Here is a 21913-nt window from a genome sequence, read left to right as displayed (position 1 = left end):
TAGTTTGTCACTCACTTCAGAAATTTGATAAAATGCATTTTTTCCCAAAATATCTTGCTTGAATATGGAAACTTTCATCACAGCTCTAATTGGTAAGGCCTATCTTTATTCACAAAACAATACTATGCATCCGTATCATGGGGTTTAGTTGCTTGGTGTGGTGCTTTACCGCTTTATTTTTAACTTTGCTTGTGTGAAAGAGTGCTATTATGGAGGAAAAAATAGTAATTGCTATTTATATAGTACTGCTTTGAGGTCTTCTGATTTGGAAGTGTGCAATTTTTGTGTTTCCTCCCTTCCCATCTTTCAAGGTGGCAAACAAGTGTATTTTTGCAACTTAGAATTATAAAAGACTGAATAATTCAGCATAAAATCTGTTGCCTTAAAGGGATGAAGAACTTTGTCTAAAATTCCAGTAACTAATAAAATAAAATGAAGTTGTTACTGAGCACCTCTCCTTTGCATAAACTTGAGTATAACCTCAAAGCCTGTTTCTGCAAAGTCAGTTTTCCTTTTGAGAGGAGGAAAAGTGACTGCATTTCTCTGGTAAATTAAAAAAAAGAGAATAGTATCCCTTAAGTACCAGTATTCTGTTTCTGCTTAGTATTTGTAACTATCTGCAATGGTGCTCCAACTTAAATGTATCTTTCTCACTTCTAATTACTGAGAAATGGAAGTAGTCTACAGCTAAATTGCCAACTTCAAGTGCCTTGGGTAATGTCATATGTAGTCAGACCTAATTAAAAGGTATTATTATGGAAATTAGTTGTTGGACTGTATATCCTGAGGATCCTTTGTTATTGGAATATGAGTCTAATGATGTAAACTGTGAGGCTTAGAGGGCACTGCTGGATCCTACAATTAGGTTTTGGAGACCGATTTACACACAGCACAACTTGTTAATTCTCTAGATAAATGTGTCACGATTCCCAAGTAGAGCATGGAATTGAACAATTTTTACTCATCTCGTGGTGTTATTGAAACTGATGTCTTGTCACTGTTCTGAAAACCTCCTCTTAGTGAATAGGATGAAAGAGATTATTCACTATCTCGCTTAAGCATGCCTACTATGAGATTGTTCACAGGATCTGATTTCCTGAGAGAGTTTCTGTTAACAATCTTTCAATTACTGTTTAAAGGTTTTTATGACCACTTAAAGGAGGGAACTACCAAGCGGTTCTGTGGGCCTCTAAATAATTGCAAATGGGAATCTAATGATAACAGAGATTCCCATTTTAAAACCATGAAATTGTTAATTTGTCTATCTGTACAGCTTTCTCACTTATGTTGATAATTCTAAGCAATTTAAAATCCAATTATTTCCAAAACATGACAGTAATTAGATTAGTGTTTTTACATGAACAGAACATGTAGCATAAAAAAAATCATTTTGAGGGATATTATTTTAGTTATTTGAAGTGGAATTGAAACTACCCAGTTAAGATTCCCTTTAAACTTGTGGCATGAGGAAAAGGGTTAATGGTAAAAACAATATTAAATGGAAAGAAAATGTGACTAGTTTATATTATTATGTACAAAATGAAAAAGCAGAGGTGAAACAGCACACAAACAGGAGGGGTTCTTGCCCTATTAGGTGAAGAAACAATGTTACTAATTAAACATGCTAAAAGAACAAATTGCTATTTCACAAGTAATATTTCTAAAGGTAATATTTATACAAACAACTACACAATTTATAAACAGTAAAAATTAGTCCAGAAGTGGTGGGAGGGAGGCAAACCCCAAAATGCTTTTTGCTTGAGTGTGTTTGACAAGGCATGGCTTCTGTCTCTGGTAACTGATAAGGTCTCTGCTTTGCTGTTGTGTGTTCTTGTATCTTCTGTCTGCTGATCCAGCCCGCAGTGTTGTCAGCTCAGTGAGGAATGTCAGGAGACTGGAGCAAAAGGGACATTAAATGGTTGACACTGAGGGATGGCAGTAAATGAGATGGGAGCTAAATATATAGGTTTGTGACATTCTAGCAGCTGGCTAAAGTCCTGCTGTTTGTTGCTTGGGTATACTAGCCTTAAAAAGGAAGAGAATGCATTGTAGCACCGAGAAGAAAAAAAACAGCTGGTGGCTTATCAGTCAGCCTAATGACAGAGAAGGTTAAAGAGTTTGGAAGGACAAATCTTGAAAGAGTGCTTTTATTAGTAACATAAAATTTTTAATTTGTTATCAGTAGCTTTATAAAACTACTCTAGAACGTGGCTTGTTCAGCACAAAAAGATGTGAATGCTTCGTTTGTTGTCCAAATAAAATTACTTTAAAAATTTGCTTACTTTTGATTCAAGCAGTTTGGTAGGTGGTTTTTACAGTAACTTACTTTTGATGTGTTCTTGCTCCATAAGGAAACTCTTGGAAACAGTTTGATACTTAAGTATCTTGGCATTTAATGCTTAATTTAGAAAAGGCTTATTTTTCTAATAGATGAAAGCATTAATGCCCTCGAATGGTATAAACTTTATGTATCTTAAACCCCGTCTTTATTAGAGAGATAGAAAAGTGCCATGTGATTTAAATATGATTTTGTCTGATACACTTTCAAAACGAAAGTTAATGTTTAGAAAAATCCGTGTTTAATTGCTTAAAAGCTTCATGTTTGTCATGTAACTTGTAACTACATCTAGTTCTTGCAGTAAAGGCTGTTTTGAATGTCAGCTTGAAATAAGTACAGCACCTTAGTCAAAAGATGAGCCCTGCTTGATATTTGCTGCTTCTTCCTGTCTGAGATTTTAACAGTTTCTTCTCAAGAACCTGTTTAGTTCTTGAACCCAAACTTCATTGTTACCACTGTCTTACAGCTGACTCAGAGAGAAGTGAAAAGCAAAACCTCATTTATGGCTCCTCAGCAAGTAAAGTGGTAGTGAAGAAGTCTTTCTGTCCTCTTTTGTACTCAGAGCGAGTGTCTGTGTTGGTGGCACTCTGGTGCTGGATTGAACATGTCCCTGAAAGACGCTGTGGGCTGAAGACGTGAAAATGTGATACAGGTTAGAAGCCTTTAGTGGAGGGGACTTTCCCTTTTTTTTTTTTTTTTTTTTTTCCTATTGTAAGTGCTCCTTGTGCTGTGGCATAATCTGACAGGATGGGAAGGAATCAGGAAATTCCAGATCTCCTGCTCTTAGATCTGTCGCCTTCCTTAAAGCTTTTTGGAGTGTTTGTGGAAGTGAGGTGTAACCGAGCAGTTTAGTGTCAGCTTTTAGAAGACTGCAACAGTGATAGTTGGGTCTCATTTGTCTTAATGTTAGGAGCTGGTTTTCTTCCTATTATAGGAGCAGCTTCTCCTTAGTAGTACTACCAGTGTGGTTTTCTATCATTTTGAGATGGTCTTGCATTAATTTGTGTTTGTATATGTTTTTCTTCTCTACGGTATGCGAAAGTTCAGGTGGACTGTACGTAGCGGGATGATGCACCAGTTAAGGTTTTCAGGCCTTGAATAAAAGAGATTAGAGAGATTTGAGCTGCTTTGCTCAGGGAATTTGATGTATTGTGTTTAGGCAGATTTCGGTTTTTTTATATACTTCTGTGTTGAGAGCTTTATGGCTGTGGAGCTGTACAGTAATTTGAAAATCTTCTCTTGCGTTTACTAAATGGTGCCATTTGTGAAGTGCTGGTTCCCTTTTTTAATTAGCATAGGAGCTCTTTGTGGGTCTTCATTTTGAATTCTGTAACTTGTTTAGGTAGATGCCAGTATTACCCTTGTGTTACATTATACAAAAATATCCAGAAAAATATCAGCAGAACTTAGCTAATGTAATAAACTTGCCTTTATTCCTTCTATGTATCTAATGCAAGTTTATTCATAGTATTAGCTTTTTTCCAAGTGATTGTTTCATTCTGCACAGTAAAAACCAGATGCACACAGCTTTTAAAGCTTTATGTTAGAGGTCAGTAATTTAAGAGTTATTTTTAAATCCTCTCTACCTTTGTACTCTGGTATCTGACCACTGCTGCTGCTCTTTAAAGGAACTTCCGGAGTGCAGTATATTCAATACTTCGAAATTTCTCAATCCTTTTACAACATAATGTAAGGTTTTATGGCTGCATTCATTTTCACAAAAAATTTAGATCTGCTGTTGGATTTGGATTGCTTTCTAGCTTCCATCTGAAGGTTCTATTTTCTTAATGCCAAAACTATATGGTGAAGGTGTAATTTTGCTACAGAAAAATGAAAATGAAAAAAGATTTGTTACTCAATCCTAGGACAGTAAAGCTTCTTAGTATTCACTTAATTTTGAACTAAATGGTAAATCTCCTGGCATAAATGATTAAATCTTGGGTTAGTTTTTAGAAAATGAAATTGAATAAAATATTGATTAGATGTGGTAATTTGCCAAATCTAGAAGATTAGGATACCTGTTTTTGGTATGCTGTTAGATAGACTGATCTTCAAATTGGCCAAAGAATTTGTGAAGAAATTGTTAGCTCTGTAGCAGCTAATCTGGGAAAACAGTGCCTTTGAGATTAAAGATAATATCTTTGTGTTAACATAGAATTTTTTTTTTTTATTTTTTCCACCTGTGATAACATACACATACATTGTGTTTAAAAAATAAGGTGGGATCTTCTGCCCAGAGGAGCTGAAAATATATTTTCTGGAAAGACTGTGTTAGTGGATCAGTGCTGTTTCAATGGATGAAAATAAGTTGGCATCCTAGATAACATTTTGAAGATACTGAGTTTTGGATATACAGGAATTACTACATCCTGAATTCTTTTGGCTTCATTTTGATGACAAGTTCTGACAGATACCTATTTCAAACAGATGACAAAAGAAAACTCTACGTTGACTTCTCTGATTAGTAGTAATGCATTCAGCCAACTAGGTGTAGCTACTGCTCAGATGGTTCTGTTGCATTAATTAGAATTTCATTGCTAAAAATTAGGTGTCATTTAGATAAATACCTAGCTATTGTTATATTTCATTAAAGATTTTCAATAACTAAGCGAAACAACACGAAGTACTTAATTTGATAAGGTCCTCTTATAAACTGCAAGGTGAGAATTTGGAGAAAAAAGTGGTATACTTCAGTGTATTACTTTTAGTTTGCTTTATATCTTTTAATCTGTGCTTTGAGATTCTTTGTTCTTTAATCAAGGAAGCTGTGTTACCATTATTGAAATGACCTGGAAAGCTAGCCTGATTTTATTATTATTATTATTATTATTTATTAACTTCATTTTTTATAGATCTGGTCTAATGTATTTACATGAGGTTTGTAAAGCTGTTTGTCAGTTAAACATGCTCTCAAAGCCTTCAGCAAAGGTTATTAGAGGTGAATGATGTGGATTTAAAGGATTTAGTAATTCATTCTAAATCCCAGCTATACTTTTAAATGCGTATTTTTTCTTTTTTATCTTTTTTTTTTTTTTTTTTTTTTTTTTTTTGAAGGAGTATTTTAAGCATTAGGATGTGGTCTGCTGGGTGAAAATGATATTTTATTGACATCACATGGATAATCTGGTTTGTCTAGCTTACAGCTGCAGTGATCAGCAGCTGAGCTTTTTGAATGATCACTATATCAGTGGCTGATACTCAGCTCAGTCAGGAACAAATGCAAATAATCTGTAATAATCCGTAATGGGCAAGTCAACTCTACCAACGAAGCTTAAGATTGCAGAATTATGGTATGTAAATTGTGGCACCCTTACAGGACCTGAAGGGAGCCTACAAGAGATCTGGAGAGGGTCTTTTAGGATAGGTCAAGTGGGAATAGATTTAGACTGAAAGAGGGTAGAATTAATAGATGTTAGGAAGAAATTCTTCACTGTGAGGGTGGTGAGGCACTGGAGCAGGCTGCCCAGAGAAGCTGTGGATGCCCCATCCCTGGAGGTGTTCAAAGCCAGGTTGGATGGGGCTTTGAGCAACCTGGTCTGGTGGAAGGTGTCCCTGCCCATGGCTGGGGGTTTGGAATTAGATGATTTTCAAGTTCCCTTCCAGCCCTAACTGTTCTATGACTTTATGAAATGCAGCAAGTTGACATTTTTACTTCAAGATGCTTATGTTGCTGTGGTGCTGGGGCTTTAATTGTATGGTGGTGCTTCATAAAAACAATTTAGTTTTTATTGTAGCAAGCAATGTGTCTATTAAAATTTATCCCCCAGTTAAAATCACCTCAGTTTTCTATCTGAAATTATAGGAGGTGCTGTTTATTTTGGCACATTCCAGAACATAACTGGAAGTAATGTATTCAATTTGTTAAATAATGTTACAGTGCCAGAATACAGGTACTAGCAAAGAGTATTTAATAGTTGAACAGGACTCAGGGTAACCCTTTGAAAATTTAGTATTTGTGATTCTAGTAAATAATAGAACTACTTTAAGTGGCAAAACCTTAAATTGAAACAAATCCTGATTTGCCATATTAAAACATTCTAAAAGTTCTTATTTATTGTACTACCTGTTTTAATGTTATTTAGAGAACATTACCAGTAAGAAATAGTAATAGATGCGCAATTTTTAAGGTAGACCAAACTGTTTGTTATGGTAATCCATCCTTTAAACCATTAAACGTGTATTGCTGATGTCCAAGAAGGGAAGGCAGCAATTCCTAATCCTATAGCGAGAACAAGGTACTACTGTTCATCACTGATAGTTTATTATATACTTATTTAAGTTTTACTGGAAAACACAGATAAATTTGTATCAGCATTTCTTACTAAAGATCATGTGCAGAGTCTGTGTAGGCAAGGCCGGTTTACTAACTTGTCCTAACGGATGCTAAATTTTGTGCTCAGTTTTGTGAGCCAGCTGACTTGCAGCATGTGTGTGTTCATTCAAGAGATTTTATTTGGTTCCGAACATAACGTGAACAATTCAGTGTTTGAATTGTGCTGATGGCACCAGGTTTCTAGATGAGGTGAGTTAGAAGTTAAACAGCATTGAGGAAGACTGACTCATGGATGCCATGAAACATAAATACCCCAGTACTTAGAGCGGAGATTTAAGCTGTTCTGCCCTGCTATATGATAAATATGATAAAGTTTCTGAGGATCTTTCTGGACATCCCATAGAATCTGTACTGTTCTAATTGACTTAAGAAAAAAACTCCCAATTAAATATAATGTAATTTAAAGGAATTTAACGAATTCCTTTTAATTTAACCAAAATTACTCCTACACTAAGTGCATTATGTAATACTTAAGCTAAACATAGTTCTGGGAGAGAGTAATAGATAAAGTTATTTGTATTGAGAGAACTCATTTGCTCTTTTACTGGCTGAAGTTTTCTTTGGAACCTCTGCATTGTGTAAAAGTCAAAACCTTTGCACTAATGTGTTCATTTTCCTCCAGATGCTGTTTTTTTTTGTATAGTACATCAGACTTCAAAACACCGAATGTTAACTTTGTTCTCCTGCTGCACAAATACTATGTTTTAGTAATATATTACAATTATATTCATATCCTTTGTTTTTGCATTAATACATATTTTATACATGTTTTTGAACTAGACCAAGCTGGTCTTACTCTCACAATAATTATCAGTTCTTTCCCATCACAAGACAAGTTATTATCTGGCTTTGATGTTTAAAAGTGATTATGGTAACTGAACTAGAACAAAAAAACCAACCCAAAAATGCCCCCAACCCTATAATCTTTGTTAAAAATGTATGCAGTGTACTAAATAAAGATGGAACCAGTCTTAGTGCATTACATATGTACTGAAGATGGTTCTTATCCATTTAATACACTAAGAAAAAGAAAAAATCTTTTCATTATCTCCTTTCTAAGATGTTGTTCTCCTCTTTGTGTCAACTCAAATTTTAGAGAATTGGAACTACTTTAAATATTTCAGCTGTAGTGACCCTTTTATTAAATGTTGGAGATTAAATTGCTCACACTTGAAGTAATCTCAGAGGTATTTCAACAGATCTACAAGAAGTTTTGATTTTGTTTGTCCAGCGCAAAAGTACCTAATTGAAAATATGACAGATCCTAATTTTCTGACGGTTGATACTCTGTGTTTTATTCTCCAGTACGTTAATGGTTTTATTTTTGTGTTTAAGTGATGAAGAGATTATTTAATAATAATTTGTATGCATAGGTTGCTTATACAATGTTGCTTGCACAGCATTTCTAATTTGCTACTTAACTTCATCACTTAAATGCTTCAATAGTTCTCATTTAGTTTTGATTATAGTATTGGAATGGTGTATATCAGATACCCACACCAAATATAAGTGGATATATTTGACATAAGCAGATTATGCTGCTGATATTCACTACATGTGTACTTTGGCCTTTACTTGGTTGTTTTGCTTAGAAAACATGACATGTTTAGGGATGGAGAGAATGTTTCTCATGCATTGTTGCCTGCAGCATCTCTTCTATGACCAGCAGTAGATGGGTTTGATAGAGACTTGGGGAAACAACTTCACATGTTGTCACTAGCAGTCTTAACTACTACCTAAAGTTAGCTTGTGTGTAAAAATTACCTTCTAAATGTGGTTACTATTGTCTCTGTTCACTGTATTGACAGTGATAATACCATCTGCTTTGTCAGCCTCTTCTCCCTTTAAAATCTCATCAGATAATCTGTTTTTCTTAACTATGTTACAAACTTGACAAATTCCACTGGAGCACATTTAATCCTCAGAATACAAGCTAATGCAGTTAATGAAAGATACCACAATTTCAGCATTATTCTTGAAACATTATGCTTTACCCTCTTGATTTCTGAAATATGTACAAGTGGCTGTTTATGTAAACTTGGCCTTTGTTTTTAGTTAATCTATGATGTGGTCACTGAGTCAGTCGTGTATGGGATGCACTTGTTTTTATTTTATAGTAGTTCTTACTGCTTCAACAAAAGCTGTGTAGCTGTTTTCTGTTGTGATAAGTGTGATGTTGAATCACTGAAAATACTTAAGGTATGAAATATATTTGAGGTTTCTCTTCATGGAAAAAGAAACCTTCTGTTTTGTTAATCACAACCTACCAAAAAATGTAGTGGTGTCATCTTCTGTATGGGGTGAGATAGTGGCAACAGTTTCAAGTATCTAAAGAAAATATTTTGACTGAAATAAGGGGGTGGGGGCTGTAAATGTTAACTGAAAGGTTATGTATTTAATCCATCCCTGCTGTCTTACTGGCAAATTACATGTTTACAGGTGTAAATGCTGGTTTTGGTAACATTGTTCGTGTTTGTATATATACATGTGCATAAATAAACATCACTGCAACTGTGCTTGTAAAAAAAGCCCAACTAACCAAACATCTCCTCTTCCCCACCCCCCCCCCCCCCAAAAAAAAAAAAAACCCCACCAAAAACCCCAAAGCAACAACCAGAAGCCAATTTTTTGACAAAGTTGTCATTGTGAAAATGGTTTTGTGGGCATGGTATACTAATGGAGTAAATATTGGAAAATGTTATTTCTAGAAAGCATATGCGATGTAAGTAATTTGCCCGTTTGTCATTTCTTTTTTCCTGTAAAATGTTTCAGATTACTTTCTCAGAAATTCAGTCTCAAAGGTACCTAGCTGTAACTTTATGCTACAAGTTTTGTTTATTGAACACTAGACTACCTAACTGAAAGTATCTTAAGGTTTAATATGCTGTATTTTGTTTTCTAATATCTCAAGTGGTTTTATACTTGTTTCAGGTTAGAGACTTTCAAAAAATCAAATCAGCCACACATATCTGATTTTTTTTTTTATCATTATCTAAAACTCGGTTGAGAACAACACAAGATTTTCTGAGAAATATTTTATGAAAAACTGTATTACCAGTATCATAAAACAATATTCATTTAAAAAGAAATTAATGAAAAAAATCAAACCTAAATTTGCTAATTTTGGTGGGTCAGTGAAAGCTTTTACTGGATTCAGAGTCCATTCTTGTATTTGTTCTGTCAGCGTAGTGTTATGTTTTGTCTTCTTCTTTAGTATTTCCAGGTTGTTTGCATATAAATGTTTCAATTAAATGCATTGGCTGTTTTTTTTTAATAAAAAACATGCATGAAAATACATACTTGAATTTAATTGTATCTTTAAGAAATATATTAATCCTTGGAGAGATGTTAATCTTGCTCACAAAGAGTACTAACATTAAACAAACACTATTGTGAGTGTCATACACATTCATCACACTTTGTTTTGAGTGCCTTCATTGTCTTGCAGTTCCTTCGTGTCTCTTCATTTCTCCATTTCTGTGGTTGGCATTTTAGCCTGTGACTCTGTCAGATTAAGTTATCTCCTAAATGGTCTTGGAATATGACTATTGCAATCTGAAGACATAGAAGATTTCCTCTGAAGTGGCTAAACTGACTGGCAGCATTGCTGCCTAAGATAAAATTAGCAGATGTTGTCCATTATAACATCCAGTTTTCAGTTGCGTCTTAACCATGACATATTTTAACCACTGAACCATGCGGAGTCCTGGTCTTCAGATGTTTTTTATTTGGTGTGGAAAATCATATGAAAATGAAATGAGCAGAAAATGCTGCTCTCTGTGTCTTCAAAAATCAAACTAACCACCAGGACATTTTAAAGCACATTTTTGAGGTGCTTTAGTTTGTTTAATGTATCAGTGTGCAATCTGAAAGCTGTTTTGACTATGGAGAAGGCTGGATATAAGGTATAGTGTTCTCTCTTGATGAAAATCCACATCCAGTTGGCGGTTATGTCTAGCATATAACTAGGCTGTAAAATGTAATTTGGAAAAAATATGGATAAGTGAAGGTGAGGCTGCTCGCTAACTGAGAAGTCTGCAGTTTTTGACCTGTTATGATTTAAAAAAAAAGGAAACTATATGTAAAGGTAGTCTCAAAATGGAGAACTTGTTTTCATGTATGGCATAACTATACTGAAGCTGCTTTCTACAGGAGGATAAGAATTAACTAACATCATCAAGAGTGGACATCTATGGTTACAAGTACTCAGTTGTAATTACGGGGGTGTTTAAGGAAATAATAGAATTTATGTGATTTTTCTAAGCTGGGGGTCAGAAGGTGAAACCAATGCTAGATTACTAGACACATAGATTGCAAAGCATTTGTTATAAATCATTATTAAAGAAAGGGGTCCTTTTTTGTGTGTTTCTAATTTTTTTCTGAACTTAGCTGCTTGTTACATCTTAAAGTATGCTGAAAGTCAGCATGAAGTGTGGAGCATCTTTTGCTTTTGGTATAATGAGGAACTACTGAGCTTTTCTTGAGACTTTCCTTAAAATAAAGTTTAGGCTGTGTATGAAAAGTACTCAAATATGCATTGTACCTAAGGAACATAAAAGCTTTCTGAGACTTTCCTTGATTTCCTTAACTTGAAATAGACTTGAAGAATAGCTTGTTTTGGCTTTTTTCCAGTGATAAGTAACTGACTCTGCAAAATCAATGTTTAGTAAGTCACTGGAACATTTGCTAATAAGATGGTAGAATAAATGAGTTTTTAATTGAGTTAAATAATTGTTCGATCAAATGCATGTGTTTGTGCTCTTTCTTGCTAGATTTGGATATTTCAATCAAATTGGATTTTTTAAAATTCATTTCCAGTAATGAAGTAAAGACACTTTTTTTCGTAAGTTAAATTAGATCTTGCCACATCTTATTTTCATATTTCAAAGGAAAACACAAAATACAAAAGTCACAATAGTAGTATGAAATTTAATATTACTGGTCTACCTGAAGGTCCTCAGATTTCAACTTGCATGGAAAGTTCCTTAAACTCTGCATTTCCCATACTGTAGAAACCAGACACTTCTTTGCAGCAGCTCTGAGTCTTTGGCATGGTTCATTTTTGCTTTTCTTCACTACTTTTGTTCTGGGAGTGGGGACTGGTGAAGCGTAGAAGGACTATAAAAGCAGCTGGTCTGCTTAGGAATTAGTTGTTCTGTGCATAAGGAATACAAGATGTTTTTATCAGGGAATTTCTCATGCAGTGGACTTGTTAGGTCACCACATGGAAATTTTGTCGACTCTTGGGAACGTCAGTTGCTGCAGAATAATTGTTAATACCCCAGAGTAGGTGCGAACATTAGAATTTGGAGCAGCTTTTTTTCCTAATACGTTTTTTACTGCTTAAAGTCTTTGAGTAACAAAGATCCTCATGTTCAGTGTCCCAACATATGCTGTCTGTTGCTTTTCTTTAAGGGGGTGTGTTTTGGATATCTTCTCAAAGAAAGGCAGCAACTGTCTTACACACTGGCACGTTCCAGTGGTGTTTTGTACATGCTGAAAACTTCAAACGTGAAAGGTTAGCAAACTAAGGGAATGTGAGTGATGATGCAGAGAAACAAGCAGAAAGGGAGAGCAACAAGGCTGTAACTGGTTGGAACTTCAGCACCTGAGCTCTGCTAAACACTTTTAATTCTTGGCTTTTAGGATGCTCTTGTGTTTGTGCGTCACCTTCTTCTGGAGGTTGTTTCTCTAGTTGTGATTTTGAGTTGAGGAAGATTTGAGCACATGAAAATAAAACTCAGGAAAACAATTGTGAAATACCACTAGTGAAAATTTTACATATAAAAATATATCGAGTGTAGAGATATTAGTTGTTGTGGAAGGAAAGACTGACTTCATTTGATTGCTTTTTCTGTGTTGTTGATGTAGAAGCAGTTAATCTTAATAAGGGCCACTTCTGCTTAATTTTTAACATAATCTCATTTTTCAACATGTGTGAGGTTACATACAGTCAAAGTAGTACAGCCAAGTTGCAAACTTGACACTAATACAGATTACTCCCTTTTTTGGTCAAATTGGTTTCTGAACCTCTGCTCTAAACTAGCAGTTCTCTAGGGGTAAGGTGAATCCTACAGTACTAGACAAATGCAAAGTGAGAAACACTATCAGAAATTAAAGGGAAATATTCTTAGCTTTGTCCCTGTACAAATGTTAGAACAAGCAGTATTCCTGAACACAGGTATGTTACTTGTAGAGAAACACAAAGCAATGAAGAGTGTGATCAGGTGACAGTATGAGACAAAGAGCACAAGAAATACTGAGTTAGATGTTAAGGATGGTCTTCTGAATTTGTCAGATGTCTCGTTCTGGTAATTCTGTCTGATAGTCTAGCTGGCCTGATAGGTAAGAGAAGCAGTAGCTGCAGATACAACTGGATTGTGAAAAAACTGTCTAACTTGAAGGCTTACTCTGTGTTTCTTAGTTGTGGTCTTGCTGGTCGCTGCTCTGTCTCTGTCAAAAGAGTCTGAGTTGTGTTTTTCTATGAGTTCTGAGCTAGGACTTTTAAGATGGTTGTCTGAGGAACTGAATACTGACAGTGATAGATTGGTATAAAAAGTAGGGGATCATTTGTTAAAGCAATAATTGGCTTAATCTATGGTAATTGATTACTGATGAGTCAATTAAGACTGCGCCTCAGGTAGGGAGGTCCTGCAGAGTTCTCCTTCATCTTGTATCTCTTAACACATTGAAGAAAACTTGGTTGGTAGGATAGAAAGTATGCTTAGAAAAAAAATTAAGTCATTACCAAATGCTTCTAAAGATGGTTTTGAATTTTAATTCTGTCTTGAAATTAATGTGCCTGAAGTCAACAACGTGGAATTCGTTACACAAATGTAGAGCAATATGCTGCTGTAGGGGGGCATAGAACTTCATATGAATATAAAACTAGGGGAAAGGATCATGGCTGAGGTAATGGAGAAGAGTATTTGGGGTCAATGAATGTTGAAACAAGCATAAAAACTGAATTTTTGAGGGAGGGAAAGAACCAACCTGGGAGGTGTCAATAAGAATTTTTTTAGGTTTGTAAGATAAAATTGTTCTGAGTAACTTAACATAGTTGAGATCTCAGTAGACATATTGCCTTGTCTAGGCATCCTGCTTTTAGAAATGATCAAATTGTAGGGCGCAAGAGAGGCAATGAGAACAGGCTGGGGTTTGGGAGGAATAGCTATCCAAAAAGGTTAATACATACCATTTGGAAAGAAAAGGCAGGGTTGAGCTGCCTTGGAACAATTCCTGAAGGCTCTTTATAAGGAGGATATCCTTGGCATAACTGGTAAAGGAACTGGCTTAACATTCAACAGAATGTGTTGCAGTTTTAAGTCTGTGATTTCTCAACTAGAAATTCTAAATAGTGTTCAGACAACATGAATAAAGTTGCAAACTTGACACTAATACAGATTACTCCCTTTTTTTTTCTTAGTATCCTATATTGTTCTATTTATTATTTATCCGAAGTATGTTATTATTTGATTATTCTTTTAGTCTTGATCCAAATTAATGAAACATTGGAGTCTGCTGTTCTTCTTGGGAGATTGAGAATATAACAATAGTCAGCTTGTGTGTTGGTTAAAATATTGATTTAAAGTCAGCTTTGCAGTATTATTTTAGCATTATTGGTGGAATGGCATAGATATCTAAAGGTTTGGTGTGCAGCAGTGTGGTTGTGGAGAAAGGCGAGTAAGATGTTGTTCATGTAAGACAATGGTACAATTTTGGTATTAAACATGAAATGTGAGATGTAATATTTTAATAATATTTCACAGCTGAACTTTATTACTAGTTACTAGTTCATTGCTTTATCAAGGCTTAGTGAATGTTCCTTAATTTCTTATGATTCACAGTTTGTGTGTGTTCACAAATTCCATTAGTCTTTACTCCCCACCCCCTCACCTCCCAATAGTTGATTCAGGCTTCATAATATGTCTTTGTTTTCTGAGCTTGCAATACTAAATAACTTTGGGAGTATATATTCTCTATGAATAGTTTAGCTGCCGTGAAACACTGGGGTTTTTTTAAAGAACTTTAATTTGCTTGCGTTCATTATTTCTGCTCACTCTTAAATCATTTCTGGTCTTTGCAGTTTCATAAGGATTTCAAGTATGCTGAGTTTTAGTACTCAAGCCTAGTTTTAATTAGCTGAGGAAATGAAAGCCAACAACTTCTTCACGATTCTGTTGAATAACTTTTTTTTACCAGGATCTAAAATATCCAGACTTATGTCCTTACAGCAGAGTTTCTGTTCTCTTAATTTCTTCTTGGAATTTAATGTTTGCTCTGAAATTTCATTGTTTATGTATCCTTGGAGCTGGTGTTCCATCTTTGCACTGCAGTTGTCACAGAGTACTGCTCTGTGTTCTCAATGCTGCTGTCACTTACTACTTTTTTTATTTATGTCATAATTTTCAGAATGTGTGGTTAAAAATAATGAAAGGGGAAAAGCTGTTGAGGACAACTAGGAAATAATGTTATGTATGGTTAAATGGTGGTGGTACTGTGTTGAGTGTAGGTGGGGGGCTGTCTGCTGAAGTCAGCCAATTAAACATGAAATGCATGCTTTATTTGTATGTGCAACTGAATAAATGATACAACTTACAAAAAGTGATGTGCTTTTGTTTTGTCTGTATATACACATAAAATTTTACATATATAAATATTTTATATATGTGTGTGTGTACGAAAATACCATATTTTTAAGAAATGTTGCCCCATGAAACCTAAAATAAACATGTAAGAGGCCTCATTTTTTTTTCCTGAAGAAAATGCCATGGCATGGGTAGAGAAAGAAGAGTTACTCTAGATGTCCTTCCCAGATGGAGCCGAGCAGAACCACATGGACTGGGGAAGGAGAATGCTGTCTGCAGGCCCCTTAGCTGTGAGCAGGGAACAACTGAACAGTGAGCGCAGGGGCCTTTCCCGAAGATCCTGTGCCATTGTGGGACTGCAGCTCCCCCGGCACCTGAGCATTCCCACCTCTTGAAATTTGTGTGCATGTCTGGTCGTGCACCCAGCCCCTGTGTGTGTTTCCGTGATGCACTCGCTGGCCTACGGATGAGCATGGCTGGACATGTTCGTGGTGAGGAGAGTGGCCCGAGCTTTCTGTAAGAGCTTGTACAACTTAATGAGGAGGAAATTAACACTATTGCTTCTGTAGACTGCCTGATGTTACATCTAAAAGACCTAGTTTCACCTGAAACTTGTATCCCCAAAGTTGGTGTCACGTGGGTACTTAATGTAGAAAAACAGTACCTATCTCATTTTTCAACCTCAGGCATTTAGTGTGGTGTCCTAAACCATTAAACCCTTGATATTTTTAGACACAGAAATATATCTTGTTACATTTTTAATTAATTTTCTTTGCTTGATTTTATAGAAATTATTTATTTTTTTCTTTCAGTTTAACTTTGTTGGAAGAATCCTTGGGCCCAGAGGACTAACAGCTAAACAGCTTGAGGCAGAAACAGGATGCAAGATAATGGTCCGAGGGAAGGGCTCAATGAGGGACAAAAAGAAGGTAAGGTCTTAAAGGGGTAGTGTAGTTTCAGATGCATAATTTTGATTTCTAATAGAGAATAAGCTCATGTCTCTCATTCTTACTTGTTATGTTCTCACTATATGCTTTGTCATTATCTAGTGTCTTATGTAAACTTAGTAAATAACACAGGCTGTCCTGAAGAAGTAAAATGTACATGCTCCATAATATGCAACTGGGAGTCTAGCCAGCAATTATATTCTTAAATAATAAGTAACTTATAATTGTGTCACATTTCACAAGGTAAAGGTAAAAATTGAAGTTAAATGTATTTTTCTAGGAAAGAGCTGTTAACCTCAAAGGTCTTATTAATAACTTTCTTGGATTGAATTACCAAAGTAATGATTTGTACATGGAGTATGGATTGAAAAAAAGAGTTAATTGTATTTCCAGCAGTCACTTCTGTCTGAGTGAACCAAAAAGCGCTGTGTTTCTGGTTTTGTTTTGTGTTCAGGTGGAGTTGCAAAGTAATTAGGGCTGTTCTTGCCTTGTGCTGTAATAGCATGCTCTGCCCATATGAATAGGGAAACTGCATGATAGAACAGAGCCTTCCTGAATGTCAGGTTGCTCTCGTGGTAACTCTGTTTTTCTAGGTTTATTTTCTAGCTATTTCCCTCTACCTCTGGCTACTGCTGCTGGAGTTACACTGACATCTCCACTGTAGTTTTGAATGTTTCCTCTTTATTCCCAGAAATACACTTTCTTTTGCTTCTTTTTTAGGAGACCCCCCCCCCCCCCACACCCCCCGGTTTCCTTACATGATCAACCACATCCGTTCTATTGATACGTATGTAGTACATAACAATTACAATTAGTTAGTTAGTTATTAGAAAGTTAATGTCTACCCAGTTAAACATCTCTTCCTTCCCAGAGCTTATAAATCTGTTACCGTCAAATTTCATTTAATGTCTCTTGTTTTCATAATCTGCTATAATACTGTCACCATCCTTTGTCCTATTCTACCATTCTTGTACGTTTTGGAGTTTGTGAAATGTCTGTTACAGAATCACAGAGTGGTGGAGGTTCTCCACCTCAGGCAGAGTCACCATGTCCTGGTTTCCTAGGACCATGTCCAGGTGGCTGTTAGGTGTAGAGTCCTTCTTCTACCACTGTGCTTCAGAACCAGTCCTGTCCTGTGGGGAGTTGTCTCTATAGACAGCTTGGGCAGGTTTACTCTCTGGAGAAGTATTTTTGGACTGATTTCCTCTCTTCTCCATGCCTTTTTTTTAAATTTTTTTTTTGACTGTTCACAAAAGAATAGGCAATGGGAGTTACTGGAGTTTTATATTTAAGAAAAAGATTAGAGGAGCTGAGACCTTCTAACCAGTCACCTGGTTTTTTAAGTTTAGTAAGAAAAGAAAGCTACCTTCAACAAGGACAAGTATCAGATACTGCATCAGATAAAACATCGTACACATTAAAAACTATAAATTGATCCGGTCAGCACTTGAATGTCCATTATCACTTTGAAGTTGGTTCTCTCATAATTTTTAAACATAAAGTACTCGACCATTGATAATTTAATGAGATAATACTGCAGTTAGTATGGATTGTATTTGAATGATACCATAATATAATGTATTTGTATACCAAACAGTATGATATTGGTTGTAAACCAATGTTGAGTGCCAAGTAATTTTCTTCACAGAACTGATTTTCGTGTCATCCATTCCTAATCTTTTCAGCTCATTTGCTTTCCTGAGGTGATTTGTATTGGTCATTAGTTTACATTTTTAAGAGCAGACTTTTTGGTGCTATACCAGTGTTGATGCAGTAGGAAGAGCTTCATAATCCTTGATTATAATGCACACCAATAAGATGTTTCTTGTAAAAATGATGATTTGGAAGCTGATTTAAGACATGGTGGTCACAGACTAAAGAAAGAATGAGTGACATCCCTCAGTTTAAAGCACAAGTACACTTCTTGCTGTTGACTCTTGCCTCTTTTCCTGATGAGTTATACTTACAGATGGACTCCCTAGTCTTGCAGTGCAAGATGATCAACTTTCTTGGCAGTCTGTGCCCTTTAATGATAACTACCTTTTTTTCATTTTCTCAAAGGGCTTCTCTATTTGCAGGTTGTACTTCAAAATGCTAATGAACTTGTATAAAATACAGAAGTAATATCATTTTTTTCATGGCAGGTTAGGATACACTAATTCTTTTTTAAAACCCTTTCCTTGCTCTACAGCCAGTGTTGTCAGTATTCGAGATTTTTTTTCACTGAATAGTTTTGAAATTTGGAGGACATAAGAGATGCAGGTTAGTTTTTTATATATATTTTGTGTGTATATTCTATATCTGCAAACTTGATTTCCCAGTGCTAATTATACAAGGAACTTTATTGGTTGTAGGAAGGAATAATTACTGAAGCAGTGTCAATCTTAACGTGACAGCTACATGGTACTAAATACTATCTCGAGTAAACTGTCCATGTGCTTTTCCTGCCTTGCTAGTGGTTGCAGAATCCAAAAGAAAATACAAAGACTGACATGCTGGAAAATAAACCATCCAGATATGCTCTGTAGAGAATTTTGCTTTGCTGTGTGATCCTATGAAAGAAGTAATGAATTAGAAATCTTTGTCACATGGCCAAAACACTGGAACTGGCATCACATCTTGAAACTTGCTGACAGATTCCCCCCAGAAAGCAGGGGAAATCCTCAAATCGTTTGTATTTGAGTCTCAGCTGGTAATCAGAACATCTCTCCAGGCAGCTTTCAACAAATTTAAAATCAAAACCTTAATTACTGAGAATACTGTGATTAGAGCCTAGGGGTACTTGAAGGAGATTATTGGGGAGGGAAAAGGGGTTGCAGGCATTCATCAAAAGCTAATGAATGTGTAACTTTATTAAGACCAAGGCATTTTCTTTTTGTTTAGTCTGAATGCACCTTTCATTAGGCACAGAAGAAAACTGGTAACTTGCACACCAGTTAAAGAATGTGTATAGTGATGACTGTCCAATGATGGATAAGCAAAAGATTTTTTTATGTGTCCCTTGTCTTACATGAATTCCATAAAACAGGCGATGACACCCCTAGGGTGTCAGCCCTGTGCTCTTTAACACACTGCCATTATCTCACTTTAGAGAGGGGTATGAAGCCCAACAGCATCAGGCTGCTGACTTGTGGCAGCCTTGGTCAACTGTTGTTTTTCTCTATTTCTTTCTTCTTCTAGAGAAGAATCTCCCCTAGAACAGTGTGTGATGAGAGAGCATCATTTGTTTTTACTTCAGGAGGAAGCATCTCATTATGATACACAGAATTTTTTTTCTTAAAATTGGTAATTTCAAGTAGAAGGGCAGGCAGCTATGGATAGTTTTAAATTTGAAAAACTCTGTGCCTTCCTCCTCTGTAGCTTTAAATCTGTTGCACTTCACTCCATATTAGATCATTTGAACTGATTTGTGGTTTCTGACCTATTTGTTCCAGATTACTTGTTCCCACAACCCCGTTCACCTTGCAAGCAGAAACGTAAGGTTTCACAAAAGGCAAGCTCTCAGTTAGTACCAGTCTTGACCTCTGACTTGTGCAGAGTTGTTACAATAAATAGATAATTCCATATCTTTGAACTGTCCATTTTTCTGTTTTTGTAGTATGGCTGAAAAGGAATTAGAAAAACTCTGTCCTTGATACCTGCACAAAGTCTGAGGAAAATATCATAGTGGAAAAATGTATCTGTCTTGTGAGCAGGATATTTTATTAAATTTACATTCTGTGTTATTAAATATGTAGTATTACATATTCGTAATATTTTATTACCTTTTAGGCTTTAAAATATCATCTGATAAACTTTGTTTTCCAATGGAAAGGCTTAAACATTCAGCTTAGGTAATGAAGTGATGTTACTGACATCGGAAAATACACCGTACTGTGTCTTGTTAAGCAAACCCTATTATTGCTACCTTAATTACAACATGCTTAACTTCTGTATTCTGTGAAAAGTACTATGTGTGAACAAATCATAAAGGTCTGGTGCTGACATGCATGTTGAAATGGAATATATTTAGCATATGGGAGGCAATGAAGTTGTTCTGTGTTTCAAAATGGAAGGCTGACCCAGCCATCATTGTTCTTGTATTCCGGGAGTAAATTGCTTGGCTGAGGCCTGTTGCCTCTAACACGTGCCTCTATGCAAAAGCATGCCAATGGTGTTTGATGATTGCATGTGTCTGTGTTGACAAATAGTGGTTTGGAATGGCAATTTGAAAAAATTTTGTAACTAGTTGTAAAGGTGGGGGTTTGGCTCTGTGTCAGTACCTTTAGGAATAGTAGGGGAAAAATACTTCAAGTGACTGGGGACATAGACATGTGAAAGTGAAAAGCAATTCCGTATTCATAATACATGACTAGAATGACTGTCCTTTTATTTAAAAAAAGAATCCTTTTTTGATAATGCTGGTGGAGTTTCTGGAGGTCAGATACTTAATTTTACATCTAGAACTATAGGTAGCAGAATCCCTTGTCAATGTCCACCCTTAAGGATGCTGTTTATTAAAATTGACCTCTAGTGACTGGATACTGACTCACTGAGGCAGTGTGGAACAGCAGCTCAGCATGTCTGAAATGCTGGATTGTGCTTTGTTAATTTCTGTTGCAAATCAAAGCTGCAACTGTATATAAGAGACTCCTACTTTCATTTTAATTGCTATCAACTTCTGTGACTATACATAAAAGTCATTGTATGAACAGGCTCCATAGCTAAGACTGAGACATGGCTTATACAGTGTGTCCTGAATCTACTGCATTCAGGTTAGAAACTCGGAATAGAAAATTACTTAAGGCATTCAGAATGAACTGTTTAAGATACTGCCCTGGGAACAATAAACTTCAGCATCTTCTACAGTGACATTTCCTCTGAACACACTTTTTCATAAGCCTGTATGTCTTGATTAGGTTTGATTTCTCAAACTGATCAGGCTTGGCAGACTTTCTTCATCCTTAATTTTTGACTACTACAATAACTGGCCTTATATTTTTAAACTAACTCTAAACAAAAAGGTATTCATGTAAACTTACATATTCACTGTATCACAACTGCTATTTTAATACAGATGTTTAAGAATATACTTGATGGTTGATACTGCTTTGCCTTCCTAGAGGTTCACTGTAAAACATAAGATGGATTAAAATATTTTTGTTTGCTTGTAAGCTAGTATTTTTTTTTAGTAGTGAGTACTACAGAAAATGGACTTTTCTGTTCCAGTTTCAAAACCTCCATTTCATTTGTAGCTAATTTTTTTGAATACAGGGGGAATTGTAAAGCTGGATTTAAAGAATTAAAGAATTGTTAAAGCATTTTTCCCTTTTCACAGACAAAACAGAGGTCTCTCAAATTATATCCCTGGTAATATTTGAGCAGCGATCCTTTTAAGAGTTGTTTACACTATTAGCTAATAGTGTAGACAAAGAAAAAAAGAAGTCCTCTTACCAAGTTACTGATTTAATTATATAATTAAATGCTAAAGACTACTGAATTTTTAGTTCTTAGAAATACAGTTTTATTAGACAGCAGTGAAGGTAATAGATATTATTTCTCACTGACATCAGACTCCTTTTAAGCCTGTACATGGGGGTTTTGTACTCCAGAGCTTCTAGGGTATTATCTTTGGAATCTTACCCTCATACATCTTTAAGTAAAAAACAGTTCACAATGACAGTAGTGAAGAATGCAGGGACAACTAGCATAGTTACATATGGGAATG

The 21913-nt window shown here is 35.6% G+C and overlaps 1 protein-coding gene across 14 annotated transcripts in view; it reads left to right on the top strand.

The window, feature by feature from the left end:
• QKI (QKI, KH domain containing RNA binding) overlaps positions 1-21913 on the top strand; it is a 157571-nt gene that overhangs the window by 47206 nt on the left and 88452 nt on the right. For all 14 annotated transcript variants that reach the window (XR_007202402.1, XM_048297839.1, XM_048297841.1 and 11 more), the window contains one exon: positions 16072-16188. Coding sequence is in view for 13 of the 14 variants with exons in the window: in XM_048297839.1 (XP_048153796.1) it covers positions 16072-16188 (117 nt within the window). In the remaining variant the exon portion in view is untranslated. The remainder of the gene's footprint in view (positions 1-16071; positions 16189-21913) is intronic.

Source organism: Corvus hawaiiensis, chromosome 3, assembly GCF_020740725.1.
Source record: "Corvus hawaiiensis isolate bCorHaw1 chromosome 3, bCorHaw1.pri.cur, whole genome shotgun sequence".
In the NCBI taxonomy this organism is placed as follows: Eukaryota; Metazoa; Chordata; class Aves; order Passeriformes; family Corvidae; genus Corvus; species Corvus hawaiiensis.
Note: the sequence above shows the minus strand (reverse complement) of the source record. Positions and strands in the feature narration are given on the sequence as shown.